This window comes from Takifugu rubripes, chromosome 6, assembly GCF_901000725.2.
Source record: "Takifugu rubripes chromosome 6, fTakRub1.2, whole genome shotgun sequence".
NCBI classification, from domain to species: Eukaryota; Metazoa; Chordata; class Actinopteri; order Tetraodontiformes; family Tetraodontidae; genus Takifugu; species Takifugu rubripes.
Window position 1 is genome coordinate 6,041,481 of NC_042290.1, and position 16,333 is coordinate 6,057,813.

The 16,333-nt window shown below is 48.4% G+C and overlaps 1 protein-coding gene across 2 annotated transcripts in view; it reads right to left on the reverse strand.

The window, feature by feature from the left end:
* The window catches only part of LOC115250205 (mucin-5B), a 23,260-nt gene extending 8,646 nt beyond the window's left edge, over positions 1–14,614 (reverse strand). The window contains exons 1-3 of one of the 2 annotated variants that reach the window (XM_029837876.1): positions 14,071–14,614; positions 5,522–9,187; positions 2,547–2,618 (exon numbers count right to left, since the gene is read on the reverse strand). In XM_029837876.1, the coding sequence (XP_029693736.1) occupies positions 2,547–2,618; positions 5,522–8,466 (3,017 nt within the window). In that variant the 5' untranslated portion in view covers positions 8,467–9,187; positions 14,071–14,614. Of the gene's footprint in view, positions 1–2,546; positions 2,622–5,521; positions 9,188–14,070 lie in introns of both variants that reach the window. The other variant, XM_029837875.1, reaches the window with a different exon arrangement.
* Positions 14,615–16,333: the final 1,719 nt, after the last annotated feature.

A 16,333-nucleotide genomic window follows, 5' to 3' on the forward strand; every position in this document is an offset into this window, starting at 1 on the left:
TGACCTGCATGTTTACAGTGTCATGTGCTGCATTCACTGGCCTGCGTGTTTACAGTGTCATGTGCTGCATTCACTGACCTGCGTGTTTACAGTGTCATGTGCTGCATTCACTGGCCTGCGTGTTTACAGTGTCATGTGCTGCATTCACTGACCTGCGTGTTTACAGTGTCATGTGCTGCATTCACTGACCTGCATGTTTAAAGTCTCATTAACCTTTTTGTGTAAGACTTTCCCTGGAATATGAAGAGAGGAGCATCTCAGACAATAACAAGTGCAACTGTGTGGGTTCAACAATGTTATTACAGCAGGGAAGACTTTCGTAGCCGCGATGCTAAAACCCTGAGCTGCTTTTAAAATTGGTTAGAGCTGTGGTGAGCTTTTAAAACAGAGAGCTGTGAAAGATGTGAGCTGTTTACTGATAATTAAGAGGACAGAAAATAAAAAATCCATCGGAGCTTTGATGTGAGACATGCTGAGCTGCGGTTTTTCTTCTTCCTCAAGCTGATTCCTAATTGATGGACTCTAGCCTGTCAGATTTTAGAGCCTCTCCATCGCTCCCTCTCACTTTAGTTTTCTCAAATGCCCCCCCCCCCCCCCCCCCCCCCCCCCCCCGCCCTCAGAAAAGGCTGCATCAAAGCAACAAAGAAGGAAAATCTCCTCCCCTTTCAAAGAGAGAAAATCCTCTTGTCACACATGAAAGGAACATGTCTGCCTGACAGGTCGACGGGCCGATAAGTCCTCACCTGACCGTGAAATGGTCGCTACGGGAACAAAGACAGTCAGATTTGGGGAGCGGGGAGTGAAGGAGAAGCAGAGCGACGGCGTGACGGTGCAGTGCAAATTTCCAAAATGCTAACTTATTTGCCGTGGTGTCCCCCAGCGCGGCAGCCGCCGCCGCTTCTTTATTCCCTTTCTTGGTGATGAAGAACTCTCACCGCTGACATTCCTGAGCCGTCGCCCTCGCTAACGTTCTCATCTTTGAAGATGAAGCTGTATTTAGTTTCTGAATGAATCATTCCCTTCATGGGCTCCTCTGCTCTCATTCTCTCTTGTTCCATTTCTAAATCTCAGATCTTCTCTCACAGATCTGCCCCCCCCCCCAACTCTCTCATCCTCCACTGTCTTTCTTCCCGTCCTCCCCCACTGTCTTTTCCGCTTTGCGTTTTCCTCGTTCCGATTTGCATTTAAACGGGAATGGATTTTTAAAAATAACCGGATTAGGTTAATGGTTTGATGGAATCGCTCACGTGGGCTACGGTAACTGAACCTCAGCAATAATGTCATTTGCGTGACAGCCAGGTTAATCTTGAGGATGTGCCGCAGCTACAGGACAAATCCTTGTTAGCGCTATAATCATTGTCAATAATAAATGAGCGAGTAGGTGAGTGTGCGCCATCAAATGGCTGGAAGTGATCAGTCTGAGGCGTGTATCCCACATTTCTGCGCTCCCGTCGACAATTAAAAGGATGGATGATGAATCCTGGCCTGGTAATTGGGTTCTGCTTTCAGATCCCTGACAGGATTTTGACTAATTTAGTCCCTCTGAGGTGTTTGTATTGAATTGGGATCGTCAGACTTCTGCCTGAAGACATAATGAGAATGGAACATCAGCAGGAAGATCAATAGCTACATGGAAAATATACATTTCGTTTATATTTCTACGAGTGTAGTGACAGAAGAGGCTGGAAGGTTCGTGCCTTTTATTGGAATGACATGCTTTTATTTTATCAACACCACTATGAGACAGTTTATTTGAATTTTTTTTTTAAAACGATCAGTAAAGTAACAACAAGGAACAAGCGGGCACGAGTGAGAATGATAATAGCGCAGTGTGGCTTTGATAAATCATCAAAGAGAGATCAAAGCTGTGTGTCTGAATGTTACATGAAACCATTTATGAAGGTGAAATACTTCGGCTTTCCTCGGTAAAGGAATCACGACGTCGATGCTGCCTGCTCAATCGAGCGTTGCCACAAGTTTCTGTGCATGAGTTCCTCCTTTAAATAAAGAAATTTTAATTTGATAGAAACACGATTTTCGCTGCCTTTCTTTGCCCTCCAGTAAAGTGTAAAACCTTGTTTGTTAATTGATTGATTCCAATTCAAATCTCAGAGCAGAATGATTATGCAGTGTGTGTGTGTGTGTGTGTGTGTGTGTGTGTGTGTGTGTGTGTGTGTTGGCTGAGAGTCACAATACATGGCTGACTCTACATTGTTTTTTTTCCCCACCTCATTAAATTTCGCAGGCGGCACTCGTGTGTGTGTGCGTGCGTGTGCGTGTGTGTGTGTGTGTGTGTGTGTGTGTGTGTGTGCGTGTGTGTGTGTAGCCGTGTTCCATGATCAAACCTGCAACCGAGCAAGGCCGCACTCAAAGCTGCTGCACAGAGCCCAACAACCAACCCTACCGAGCTGCAGCTCCTAAAAGTGACGCGATGCGAAATGACAGCGCGACGCACGCCGCGGAGCGAGGAGACACGCACTTGGCTCTCGTGTTAAACAAGCAGTAACTATACGTAAATTCACCGGGGGACGCGTGCGAGCACGTACCTGTAGATGATGCAGGCGCAGTCCCTGCAGGTCCCGCAGTTCTCGATGTCCTGTCCCGTTCTGTAGGAATGTCTTCTGTGGAGAAGCCAAGAGATGACATATCAGGGCTAAAAGACTGGCTTTGTATGTGTGCGTGTGTGTGTGCGTGTGTGTGTGTGTGTGTGTGTGCGTGTGTGTGTGTGTGTCTCTCAGAGTCTCTCGTGGCATTTTTAATCTATTTTCCTTGTTCAACCCAACTTCTGACACACGCATCCTTGCAAATAAACCAATATGGTCTGTGAGAAGCCTCCCCCACACCCCTTCATTTTTTAATGAAGGATAGCCTCTCCTGGCTGGGGCGCTTACGTAAACCATGAGTCACTGTATTGACTCCCGGCAAAAAATAATGCTTATGAGATAAAAGTCAAGTCCGCTCGCATTACACTTTTACGCTCGGCTCCACCGCCGAGTCCTTACGGGAGATCCGTCACTTCCTGAGACGAGTCACATGTTGGGATGTCTGCAGCATAGCTGTTAGCATGTTAACAGTGTGATTCAGGATTACGCTGCTCTGATATCAGATTCATGTACACCCTTCCAGAGTTCTCTCCTGGACTATTTTGGTGCGATAAGGGGAGAGAATTTACTAAGCAGCTTACAATGCAGGGAGCAGATTAATTAAAGGCTTGATGAGAATGGTAAAGGGTTTACACTAAGAGGCATGATGCATCGTAAACCACCAACATGATGACAGCCCGACGCCGATTCCTATCTGCCCCCGCCGGCGGTGTGTGTGTGCGCGCGCGTGAGGAACGCCGGGCTGAGACCAAGCTCTAAAACGTTCCAGTAAGATCCAGAGTTACATTGATTGACGGGGGACTTCATAAAAATAAACCCCAGCTGCTCCCCCACCTTCTGTCTCCTGTCCCCGTTCACCACTCACGAGGCCATTTCCGCCATTTCTGCCCCGTCCTCGACGTACTTACACGGTTCTGCTTTGTCGTTGAAGTCCTCACAATGCTGGGATATAAATAGAAGAGCTGCATCACAGCCCCCACCTGTACTATAAAGAACTCATGATGGCGCTCTGATATATTCTACCTACAGGTTACACACATTGTTTAGGGATGGGGAGGGAGGACCTGCCATCGCCTCATTGTGTACTCACCTAAAATCATTAGCCGTCTGGCAGGGGAAGGAAAAACAGTGGGTGATCGGGTTACACGCTGACATTTACTTTCCGGATCTGAAAAATATCGAGCATCCATCCATGTTTTTTTCCCTCGTTCGTATCTACGCTTGGAGACACGAGCACGATGGAAAAAACCCTCAAAAACATCAGTCGATCTAAAAACTCTACAAACTGTAGAGTTCCAGTTTGTGGTTGGAGCTATCAGAGGGATCAAAGCTAACGCTGGACACGGATGACCTTTTCACCTCACACTTGGCCTTACAGGCGCATTTGCCTGCAGGCTGAGACTCTTTCATATTTACAACTTTAGATGCGGGATGGCTCTTATTTTAGCCTCGGGCCTCAGCCCCTTTCAACGCCTTTGCTTTAACCCTGAACGCTAATGCATCTCACACTTGTGCCATCCACGCTCATACCTCTGAACACCACCGAGGATGGGGAAGATCCGTCCACACGCCCTGATATGACATTCCTGAAAATATCCGCCAGACACATTCTGCAAGTGCATAAAAATATCCTGCTATGCTGATGTTTTATTTAGCGTGATCCTCTAGCATTTAAAAGTTTAAAAAACCCTCAAATGGAACATCGGTGCTTCCTTTTTCACTGTACCAGACCAGCTCGGGCTGGCTCTTCCCCCATAGTTCTCTTTATTTCAGAATCCCAGTAGGTTTGTGGGTTTAATATGGAAACAGATGAATAGATGAAGAATGGAATGCAGAACGCTGCTTGGCTGTAATGTATTTTAATAGTGATAAGAACAGTATCTGTCAAGATGGACTAAGGCTCGTTTCCAGTTTGAGGCTTTTATTTTGAATGGGTTCAATCCATTTCCTGTTAATTGCCACTTATTCCTAATATGGATGGGAAGAACATGCACACTCCACTTAAAAGAACCAGAGCTGGAACCTATGCACGTGAGGCTGATGGGAGCCTCTAAATTGACATTCAGTGCGAGCGGATGCTGCGATGACCTTAACGACCCGTCTGCGGCATTTCTGCCTGTTGCCTGATGAGTGCTGGGATAAGTTCCAGCACCTCCTGACCCAGAATAAACAGCAGAACAGATGGATGAAACTCTGTCACATATGCAAAACTACAAACCCCACACAAGATTTACAAAGTAAAGAGTGGATTGCTGTTTTAGCCAGAAAGGGACACGTAATCAGGGACAGCTGCTAAAGTAGAGCCAGTTAAAAGGAAACGGTGTAGAAATATGTACATTTATCAGCTTTAAACCACAGCGCCATCATTAAAGAACAGCTAGATCCGACTGTAATTACATTTGTGTATTTCATTAAATTACTGTGCTGTGCTGATGGACCGTGGGTTTATTCGTATGGTTTGTGGTTTTTTTCCCCCCGTGAGCTGCAACCCCCAGAGGCGTCAAACAGATTTAGGTCCAAATTAAAATTAAACATCATAGCAAAAGCGTGACCTTTAATGGTGTGCGAGTGTATCTGTGTGTTCCAGCGTGGAAGGCTGGGTTGGGGGGGGTTAACAGAAGCACTCATCAGACAGAACTCTATTGAAATTCAAAAGCACAGCAGCCACAAAGATTATCTGGAGGTGCCCAACTCGCTTTTGTTACTTGCTGGACTGAGGCAGTACCAGCGTAGACGGAACGCACTGTTCGATCAGCCCAGGGCTGAGTCACTGCAAATGGAAACACTCTTGCACATCAGCCGATGTTAACGGTTGCAGCTTGATCATCATCTGTTAACAATATAAGCGTTTTATTGTGTCATGCAGCCCTCATTATCTTTACAAAGACAGGCGTAACAAAGATAAATTGTTGCCTCACCCATCTCTCTCAGCCTCCTTCTTCTCCAGGTCTTGAATAACATCCAGCAGGACTTTAATTGTGTTCTGGCTTGTCTCCAAGACCCCTTCCAGGCTTTGGAGCTGGTTCTGTAGGCTGCGGATATCATGCAGGGGTCCATTGGGACCCAGGAGTTTTTCTGTCACCCTGGACGGGTCGAGTTTGCACCTGGCTCCAGACACCAACCCTCCTAAAATTTCCTGGACCTGTCTTAATGTGTCTGCTTGGCTGGCAGTCAGGGGCCTCGCTGAGGGCTGTTCCCCAGAAGCAGAGCATCCCTTAGCTCCAGAGCAACCCTGCGTGTTTGGTAGGAGTAGGCATTGGCTGTTTGGGGTGTTTGGCCTGGCGCTGGCTCCAGAGCAGAGCATTTTGTGTAGCACCCCAAGTTGAGCCTGAGCTGAGCTTAGACAGCTGGGTTTAAAACAGGCCTTGGCGGGAGAAGAGGACTGCTTCTCTCCTTTTATCACAGCGACTGGTGGACTCTGAGCTCTGTGCTTCATTGAGCTGGCTATCTCGCAGACCTTAGGTGACGCTGGACATTTTACATCTTCCTTTTTTGCCTCTGTGTCTTTATCTGTCTTGCTGGCCTTGCTGTCTGCCCTGAGCACGGTTGTCCGGATTGCAGTACCTGATGGACCATTCCCCTTTTTGCGTGGCGTGTAAGGTGGAGGCGGCGGGGGAGGAGGTGGAAGCCGAATGCCCCTCTTATCCTGAGCATTGTGGGGGGCCTGAGAGGGAGGGGTGTATGGTGGTGCAGCACGGAAGGTGGAAGAGTATGGCGGCACAGCTTTAGTTGGTGTTGCAGAGGATTTTGCATTTGCAAGAGTGGGTGCATATGTTTTCACGAGAGGAGGTGGAGAAGTGCAAGATTTTATTCTGGGGACTGGTGATGAGTAGGGGTTTATTCCTGTGTTAGCAGCAGAAGCATTTTGTAGATATTTACAAGGGATGTTGCAATGAGACACAGTTTGTATGACAGTGGCATACGAAGGTGCAGTTGAACCAATGGCACCAATTGGATGTGTGGTAGAGTAATAAGATATGGACGTGCATGAGAGAGTAGTCTGAGTGGCAAAGGTGAGAGGTGATGGGTTTGTTGGAGGTGTAATACTTGATGTGTTGTGTTGCACCTGTTGGGTTTCATTCAGAGCAGTTATTGTGTCAATGGTGGGTTCAACAGATGCAGTTGTGGGTGTTTTAGATGTCGTGGAACAAGCTACAGGCGGTGATGAGTCTGTATTGGTTACTGGGGAGCTGCCAGTAGTGGAATTAGATGATTCAGCTGTGGAAGGACAGGCAGAGTCGACCATTGCGCTAGGGGTTGCTGTTGATGACACTACTGGTAAATAGGGAACAGGCTGCTGGATGGTATTGGACGCAGAAGTAGAGCAAGGAATAGTAAGTAACACAGGTGGAGGGGGTGGGGTGGTGCAAGCTGGCTTGGCTGGAGATGAGCGGGAAGCCTTAGAGCATTGGTCAGGGGTCTGTGTCAGTGGAGCCGCAGGTGGAGGAGAAGAACAGTAAGGCACAGTAGTTATTTGGGCGTCGGGAGGGTCTTCAATAATACTTGGGGAAGCACAACTTTGGGTCTGGTTATGTACCGAGGGAGCTGTGAAAGGCAAAGGTGGGGAGGGACAAGGGCTGGAGGTTTGTGACCGGGGAGCGCAGGGTTGATCACATGTAGGAGCGATGATGTGACGGGGTGACTCTGTTTGTATTTCCATGGTGTGCTGATCGGCAGTCGGAGGTAGGGTCGGGCAGGAGTTGGCAACTTCATTTTCCATTGTGCAGTGCTTTTCAATCACGGGTGGCGAATGTCTCTCTGTCTGACTTTGAGCTGTGCAGTACTTTGAGTTTAGGGAAGTGGAATGGCTCTCAGTTTGAACTTGAATGGTGCAGAGTTTGGTGTTGGATGGTTGCAGGGACGGCTTGGGACTTTCGGTTTGGGTGACAGTGGTGCAGTAGTGCACTTCTTTCCCTGGGTCACTGGTTGTTCTATTCAGCCTTTTTCTTCTCCTGAGCACTGATGGAGTGCTGCTCCCCTGACGCTTCGGGCCATCTCGACATGGTACAGAGGAACAGTGACATGGCTCTGTGCTATGAAGAACTGATGGGGGACAGCTGTGCCTTGAGCTTTTTAAAGAACTAACAGCTGATTTTTGATCTGTCCTGCAGCTTTTAGACCTCCGTTCTACCACAGTTCGATCTCCAGTTGTGACAGGAGAACCACTGTGATCCTTGGAACAAGGCAACAGAACATGGTTGTGTGTAAGGTACTCATCTTGAGAGTCATGCTCATCATCCCCTTCCACGCCCACTGAGTCCCCTAGGCTTTGGCTGCGTGCGTGTGTAGAAGAGAAGGGCTGGGTTTTTTTCAGACGTGGGGATGTTTGGATGGCTGTGCTGGTGCTTGTGTTGGATCTGCGTGTCATAGGCAAGGTTAGGGAGCTCTGTGGTGGTGCCCAGCATCGACGTGTTGGACCTGGTGTGAGTGGATGAGGTGGAGCTCTGGCTAAGAAAGCAGCCACCACCTCTATCGTGCTTGCCATGTCCCCACGGACAGCCCCTACCACAGATGTTTGGCCAGGCAGGCCCGAGGCCCGTGGTCCATCCACGTCAGTCCATGGCTGACTCCTATTACCATGTTTTCGAAGTGCATGTGGGCTGCTAACGTCTGTCACAGGTTTGTGGTTGCTGTTGTTGTCACCCGTCCCACTGTTACCACTGCTGCTGCTGCCATCCTCCAGGTCTTTAAAGCGGACCTGGTGCGTACGATTACGCCGCCTCTTTAGGCGGCTCTCAATATCTGGGGAGTCTCTGTTGAGCAGCACAGAGCGCACAGTCATTGTGCCGGGCAACTTATCTGACAAGGTGCTCTTGCCATTTGTTTGGCCTGGAAGCAGGTGATTGGGCTCTTTGCTCACCATTTCTCTTGACTCTCACGTTCCCCCGACATCCACAGGCTCTGCAGGCAGTTTGACGATGTGATGCCTCGGAGTGTGTGAGTGTGTCAACAAGAAAGGGAATCTTTTTACAATATGTTCATTTTAACAGAGGAGGATCTACACAAATGATTGCGTGTAGCTCCACTGGGTATCTCAAATCGATCTGGGACGACTGTCCTCTAGAAAGGATAGATTACCATTTTCACAGTAAGCAAAGCAAATAAAAATTAAATATAGCCGACTTTGAGAAGCCCAAAGTCCCTTATGGGTCTCTTACCTTTGTACAAAAATAGATAAATACCGCAGCGAATATTGTGTAAAACAACAATGTGATAATTGTCCAGGAAACTCCATGTCTTCTAGAGTTCAGCAAGTTTGCTTACTAGTCCCACTTCTTTGTAATTTTCCAAGTAGAAGAACCCTTGATTAAACAAGAGACAAATGAGCAGGAATTCAGCTCGTCCGTCCCTCCCGTGTCCATCACATTAGATTGTCCACTTGGCAGCCTCCCTTTCTGCACCTGCTTTGTCTCCTTGGCTCTTAGAATAGGACAGCCCGTCATATCTTCCCATAATGGACGATCTGTTTCAGCACCGTTGTCCTTCCCGTCTTCCCCTGCCTTTTTATTATTATCCTCTCGGTCTCTTCCTTTCTTTCAGCTCTCGCCTCAGTGACTCATTCCGGTTGAAGACAGCGTGAGCTCCTGAAGAGAGCAGAGAGATAGAGGATAAAAGTCTTAGCGTAAGAGACTGTAATCACTTCCATATTGCATTTTCAATGAATTACAATGCAGTTGTATCATAGGATAATGAGGAAGGCATGAGATAGGCGGCTGTTAAAAATGTATGAGGGATGGGGTCAATGCAGAATGGAGAAAAGAAGAAATACGGGTCTAGAGAGAAACAGAACATGGAGGAAGACGTGGGCTTAACCTCAACAATGGAAAAATAACCAAAAACAAGTGAAAGTGGTGGAAACGCAGCCTGTTCACAGAGGCTGAAAAGCATCCTTGAGGGGGCGTTATTTGATATAAATATTTATCCTTAATTTGTTGTTGTGCTTAAGTAGCTGTATTTATAGCCGGGGTATTATTCCAGCTCATTGGCCACAGTGTGTCCCAGTCCTAATGTCTGTGTCTTCCATTCCTCTCCTCTCCTCTGTCTTTAACAGTCTACGGCCCTGTTATCGGCCGCTGACGACCTGCCACGGTGACATCCTTCCTGACTCATCCAGTCAATGTGTGACTGTCTGACCGCCTCGCCTGCATTTTGTCACAGTGTTCTGGTCACTGTCAACAATTGACGGCCTCCATACATATATATTTGTATCTATTTCCTGTCTGTTCCACTGGCAGCCAGGCGTGATGCTACTGTCCACCTTTCACGATCTATGATCCGCTCCTTGTTATCTTCCCCCGATTGCCTCCGACGCTAAGAGGCCCGGGCTAATTCTGTGTAAGTGAAACTGGCTGCTCTGTTCCTCTTTTCCTCTACGGGAGGGGTAATTAGTGACTCCTTCACAGCTCTGACATTATTTAGGGAGAACAATACCCTAGGGCCTGCCACTTTTATTTACGTCCACTGCTTTTCTCCCCTCCCCGATGCCAAAACCCTTCAAAAACTTGGTCATTAGGATAAATTGTGATTAAAGTCAAAGGAGAAATGAGCCATGAGGGCAAAAAAAACCTCAACCAAGCTTTGGCCAAAGCGTTCCATTATCCCACTCCAGCGATGACAGACGGTCCCAAAATGCGTGCAAAAGGAAATTATTACATCCCTGCGTGTTATAGAAACAATACCGAAGTAAGTGAGCAGGAAAAGTGGACATATATATCATATATAATGTGACGTAAAACATCCCACATTTCTAACCACGTTCCCATTGTCCGTATAATTGGTGTAGATTGGTAGAGAAATGCATCCAAAAGAAATCAACCATACGCGCACTGATGGATTTCAAATTAAGCTGCAGGATTTAATGGGATTAGGCTTTCTTAACTGTACAGTGTATATATTGAAGTTGAGCTGTTTAAGTCGCTGGGAGTGGGCAGCATCCGGCCCCGGTACAGGCGAGGACCAAAAAAAAGCAAATTGATGTGTGCATTTGACCTTGATGTGTTTTCCTTTCTCCCCGGACGAAGTTTCCACTTCTCCCGTTTTTCATTAATATCCCATTTCACTCAGCCTGTCGCTCTTCAGAGCCGTCTGCTGGAGGAAGCACTCTGCATTTAACATCCACCCTGACACATTTCCTTCCATCCATGCAAGGACCATTACCCTTACTCATCCTATCAGAGATGCTACCTTCCTTTTACCTGTCCTCCCCTCTGCTCCACTCTTTGTCACCTCCGTCCCTGCGCCCTCTGTCCTTTCTCCGCCACCACCTGCCCAAACGTTGCCTCCCCTCTTGCCTCCACTTGCAAACCACCCCCAGATCAAAATTTACGTCGACACTTTAATGAATCCAGGGGCTCTTAATGCAGCGAGGGCTCACCGTTGTGGCCGGGCTGCCTCTTTCCCATATGTGACATTTTCATGTTGAGCTTTATTGGCGGGCGGGAGATAAATCACCCTGTGGGGGGAGGTAGGTGTGCAGCGGCATAATGTCAGCAGGGGCTGTAACTCTTTGCAGTTATTATTTAAAATTTACTGCAGCCTCATCGCTGGTTTCCTATCTCTTCCAGGGGGCTTTTCTGTGGAAATAGGCTCCCTTTTTCAAGTGTGTATATGTGAGTGTGATGATAACGCTAAGGTCACATCTGATCAACTTGTGCCGCGCTGTGAAAACACGTCTGATGCATTCAAAAGGCAGGAAGCAGAGAATTCGTGTTGCACGGTTCTAATAATACTCCAGACCCTAACAGGAATGTTGAGAACTGCATCCATCCAATAACACACCTTTGGCTCTGATTGTGCTGAGGAGGTGGAAGGTGCTGGGGATTGAATTGTTATGTAAAGGCATGTCAGATCAGATCGTCTAGGCACGCTTAAATTTGTCAGACAGGCCAGAGATGAAGAGGAGGCAATGGGGGGGAGGGGAAGGAAGAGGAAGGAGAGGAGGTAGACACGGCTTGGTTATATTTAGAGAAGCTATGAGACACAGAGAGGGGTAGAAATCTGAAATACGTGGGAGGGAGTGAGGAGGTGGAGGGAGACAGACAGGGACAGAGAGCAAAGCAGGAGGGAACAACCCCTGGCAGCCGAGGAAATGTCATGGTTAGGGTTCAGCGAAGTGGTAAATCAGGAGCATCAGCATGTCAGGGCATTTAAGGAGGAACTGGAGAGGAACTGGGAAAAGGTATATGATCGGTTATTGGCCCTAAGAGCCATCACAGGCTCACAGGTATGCCTGCACTTCGTACATCTCATCCTCGCTTCACCCTAAATTCAGGAACAGAGTTGGCCGTAGATGAATATTTTGTTAGGTAAGCATCGCGTGCAGCATGACGGAGCGCAGCCAAGTCTCAAACAGGCAGCCTTTCCTTTTATATGACACAATAAAAACCAGCAGGCACATTAAGAATGCAGATGAGAGCCCACAACAGACGTTGTGGGAACAAGGAATTGAATGTAAACCGACCCACATACATAATCAGTGGCGTGGCAGAAGTTAGAGCACAACAACAGCAGCGAAAGTGCACAACCAAAGTGTGCATACGTCTCTGCAGAATAAAAGGAGACAGCGTTGGTGAGTTAGCCGTCTCTGACTGATGAAATCTCCAAGGACGCTCATGCTTAACATCAAATTCATTTATGCCAACAAATTAAATTAAAGCCCTAAATCCACTCCATATTTAAGGCAACACTGCGAACACTGGCGGCTCCTGTCAGGCGCCCCTGTAATGGCAAATGCAAAGTGGCGGTTTGTTTGTTTATGAATGTTTACAGCCACCCAATTTTGGGCCGACACCATATTTCATCTGATGCCACAGCTGCGGTAAACAACGAGGAAGTGCCCTCGCAGCAGACGCTGGGATTTTCGTGCTGCACGACGAGCGATGCATTTATTCCTGCATGATTTTATATTTTAAAACAAACATCTACAATTCCTCTTTCCCACTCTATTTTCCACAGCCGTTGTCACACACATAACGACGTCCTCCAGTTCAGGCAATGAAACACGGATTAATAACACAGAATTTGGAATCTGTGCACATTTCAATACCCCAAAACCCGGAAAACACTATTAAAATAGTGACATTTCAGCTTGCAAAAAAAGGCTCTGACAAAGTTGCCCTTAGCATGCAATAGCACGCAGATGAACACCAGTATCCAGAGCTCAGTCATTAAGAACACAGTGTCGTCTCCTTTGTTTCCATTTTAAAGAGGACCCGATTGAGAGGTGATCAAGTTTTGCCTTTGCCGGGTTTGACGGACAGGTTAAAAGTTTAAAGGCATACTCAGCGGTGTCCACTCCCTGGGGGGTGGGGGGCTGGTCTCTCCAGCACAGATATCGTGTCTCGGGAGTGTCCACAACAGACCCAAGCTACTGTCATGCTGGGAAACACACCTGGACAGTTGACAGCATATGAAAGAGTGTATTTAAAAAAGAGTGCTGAGATGCTCTCCCTTGTTCTCTAGAGGCGAGAGATTTAAAAGCAGTGTGAGAAAAGAACTGGATGTGAAGAGATGGAGATAGCTGACCCTTTGAAGACAAGTGGAGGAGATGCCATTAAACACTGTGGCGAAGAGCAGAGGGAGTGGAAGAAGACGAGGAAAAGCTCACAGGATCGTTCGTCACACGACAATCGCGCGCTCACCCATGCACCTGTGTGTGTGTGTGTGTGTGTGTGTGTGTGTGTGTGTACGGGGGGCAAATGCAAGAGCCTGCGTGTGCAATTGCATTTGTGGAATAAGCAAGTTAACAGAGAGATGTGGCCAAATTAGAACGGAGGATTACTTCCATATGAGTCATCTTGGTGTTGAATATTAGCGCAGAGAGAGCAGCAAAGATGTTGCTGATGTAGTCAGGCACACAGATCCATACAAATGGAATTCCCTCATCCAGTGCCTCCGCCTCCTCCTTCTCCTCCTCAAACTTTCTGTGTAACCCCCCTCCCCCTCCTCCTCTCCCTGCACACATGCACAAACGTGCGCACAACTGATTGCAAACAGGCGATGGAAGCACGCCGCCAGAATCTGGAAAGCTGCACCGCTGATGGAGGAGTCGACGCTCCCGACACTTTAACCCAGAGAATAACTCCCACATCTGCACAAAGATAGTCCCACATTCAAACCCACGCACGCACGCACACACACACACACACACACACACACACACAGCCCCATTCCCCTAATTCCCAACGCGCACGCGCTGCCAGCACATTACCACAGCCAGCTCTGTGCACACGCGTCAACACAAAAATCCAAATTTGTTTCTGGGTTCAAGCGCACGCATGCAAGGACATCCTCTGCCTCAGCCCCTCGCAGAACGCTCGCTGCTCAGCTCTGCCGCACGACTGTAAACAGACTCTTGGAGATCTCAGCTCTGATCTTCCTCACATGCTTATCTCTGCCGCGATGCTAAAAGTGATGAGCAGATCGCTGCACTATCAACCATCAGGACACAGAACTGAGTCACACATACCACATCTCTCTCTCTCTCTTTCTCTCCCTCCTCTCGCTTTCCTCTGTGTTGTCTCCCACAAGCGGTCCTCTCCTCTGCTATTCCTTCACGTCTCCTCTGCCCGGTCTTCCATCTCTCTGGTCTTTGCGTTCTCTTTTATTTTCCACCTCTCTGTCACCGCCGCTCTGGACCGCTTCTTTCCATTCGCTCCTCCTTTTTCTTTTTTCCTCCTTCGCTCCTCTCTGGTTGTGTCTACCTCGCCCTCCTCTTCCTCCGTGGATTCATGCCTTTCACGTGGGAACCTTTGTATGCGCCCCTCAGAGCTCTGAGCTCTCGCTGTGCCTACCTAGCTGTGATGTGAGCGTTTGTGCTGCGAGTAGAAGTGAATGGACCAGGAGGGGGAGCAAGAAGACCAGAGTGAGCAAACAGGCAGTTATCCTCTCAGATGCTCCTCTCAGTTTGTTCCTTTATCCCTCTCTTCCCCACTCTGTCTCTCCACCCTGACCCCTCTCTCCATGTTGCCATGCAAGCCCCTTGTATCCGTGTAACCAAAAGGTGGAGAATGGGCTGGAGGGGGAGAGAGCCCGAGGGGGGTGGAGCTTGGGAGAGGGTCTAATTAAAAAGCAGAGTATGTACAGCTGCAGAGGGCAAAGAGGGAGACGGCGAGGGGAGGAGAGAGGGGAGCGAAGTGATTCAGGGGGTGGAACCAAGGAGCAGAGACGGGAATAAGCAGTCGGTGTAAAGGGGGTGGGAATAAGTGTGCTGGGGGGGGGGCGCAAACGGGGGGGGGGGGGGGGTGACAGGACACCATGGTCAGCAGGAGAGGAATGCGTAAAGGTCACGCATACAGAGAACAAGAAAGAAGGGAGGACGGAGGAGGTAGAAGGAGATTGGAACAGACAGGTGGAATTATTAGTCTATAGCAGCCGCTCGTAAGGTCCGTGTGTGTGTGTGTGTGTGTGTGGGGGGGGGGGGGTGTTCTGCAGGACACATGGACAGTGGTCCCCTGAAGCAGCGTTACAGACACCTGAGCACGTTGCAGCTGAGATTTCTCCTCCTATTCATCAGTTCCAGTCGTTTATCTGCTCCAATGTTCCAGGATTCTCTCTGTCAGACCCATATTAACTTCCCAGCGAGTCCAATTTTTACATCTTTAAGATGTTCTTTTTTACACCTTCTGGTCCCATTTATGTCAGAATTCTGTGAAAAGAGCACAATAATGGCCACAGCCTCGGTGCTCTAAGGCTCTAAGGTGTTGTAGAGGTGTTTGGAAATGGAATTCTACGGAATTCTGCTCTGGGCTCAGCTGGAGCTTCATACAGTTGAAGACCTAAAAGACAAGTTGACAAACATAAACACTTGAGATCAGCTTGTTAATAAAAAGCAGAACTGTGCCGTGCCTGCAGGTACTGGGAATGATGCGTCGTGACTGGATAATCCCCCCCCCTTCCCGTAACTTTGGCGGGTAACAAGGCCGTCAGAGCGGAGCCAAACGCGGTGGCTGACAGGCTGTTCAGGGTCGAGCGCCACGTTCACGGCTTCGCAGCCTTCCTGGACGTCTCCGGGAGTTGAGAGGCAATGACAGGATCTGCGTGTATTTATAGCCGTCGGAGACCCGGAGCAGCAGATGGAGCAGGGACGGATAATGAAAGGAGGACGGGGTGTGTGAGGCTTCCAAACGGGAGGATACGGGGAGGACCTTGAGTTTGCAGCTGAAGATAAAGATATTTCTTCGTGGGGGTGTGTGATCAAGGCTTGCAAGCAGACACAGCGGCCTGTTGTGCACATCTGTTGGGATTCCGAGATGCCTCCCATCAAGAATTCCCTTTTCCTCTGAGGAGTTTACGTCTTTCTCACAGCCGATAGGGTTTATTTTTACTTTTCTGTCTTCTTCCCGCTGACGGCTGATTAGTGACTCTAAATGTGGCTGACTGGTCTTTGAACCCTGGGGCGGACCAGTACCCTGATCTCCATCTCCGGGACCGAGTGCGGGGATCGATTCCAGCGTCCATCCGGAATCCCGATCAGGTAATTCTGATCTGTACCCCTGCCATGTTCCAGAGTTGAGCTGAAGTCCTGCAGGTCAATCCACAAACTGGCTGGGAAGATTAATATTTTACAACCCAGAGACCTTCTGTAAGTGTTCCACCTCCCTCACAATACAAACCCACGTGTTACCAGTGGGTGTCGGTGCTAAGCTAATATTCCGGCCCACAGATTCCCCCTCCATTGTCCCTGTAATCCTCACCTATATTCAGCATCATATCTCTGTTGTGCAGTGGGA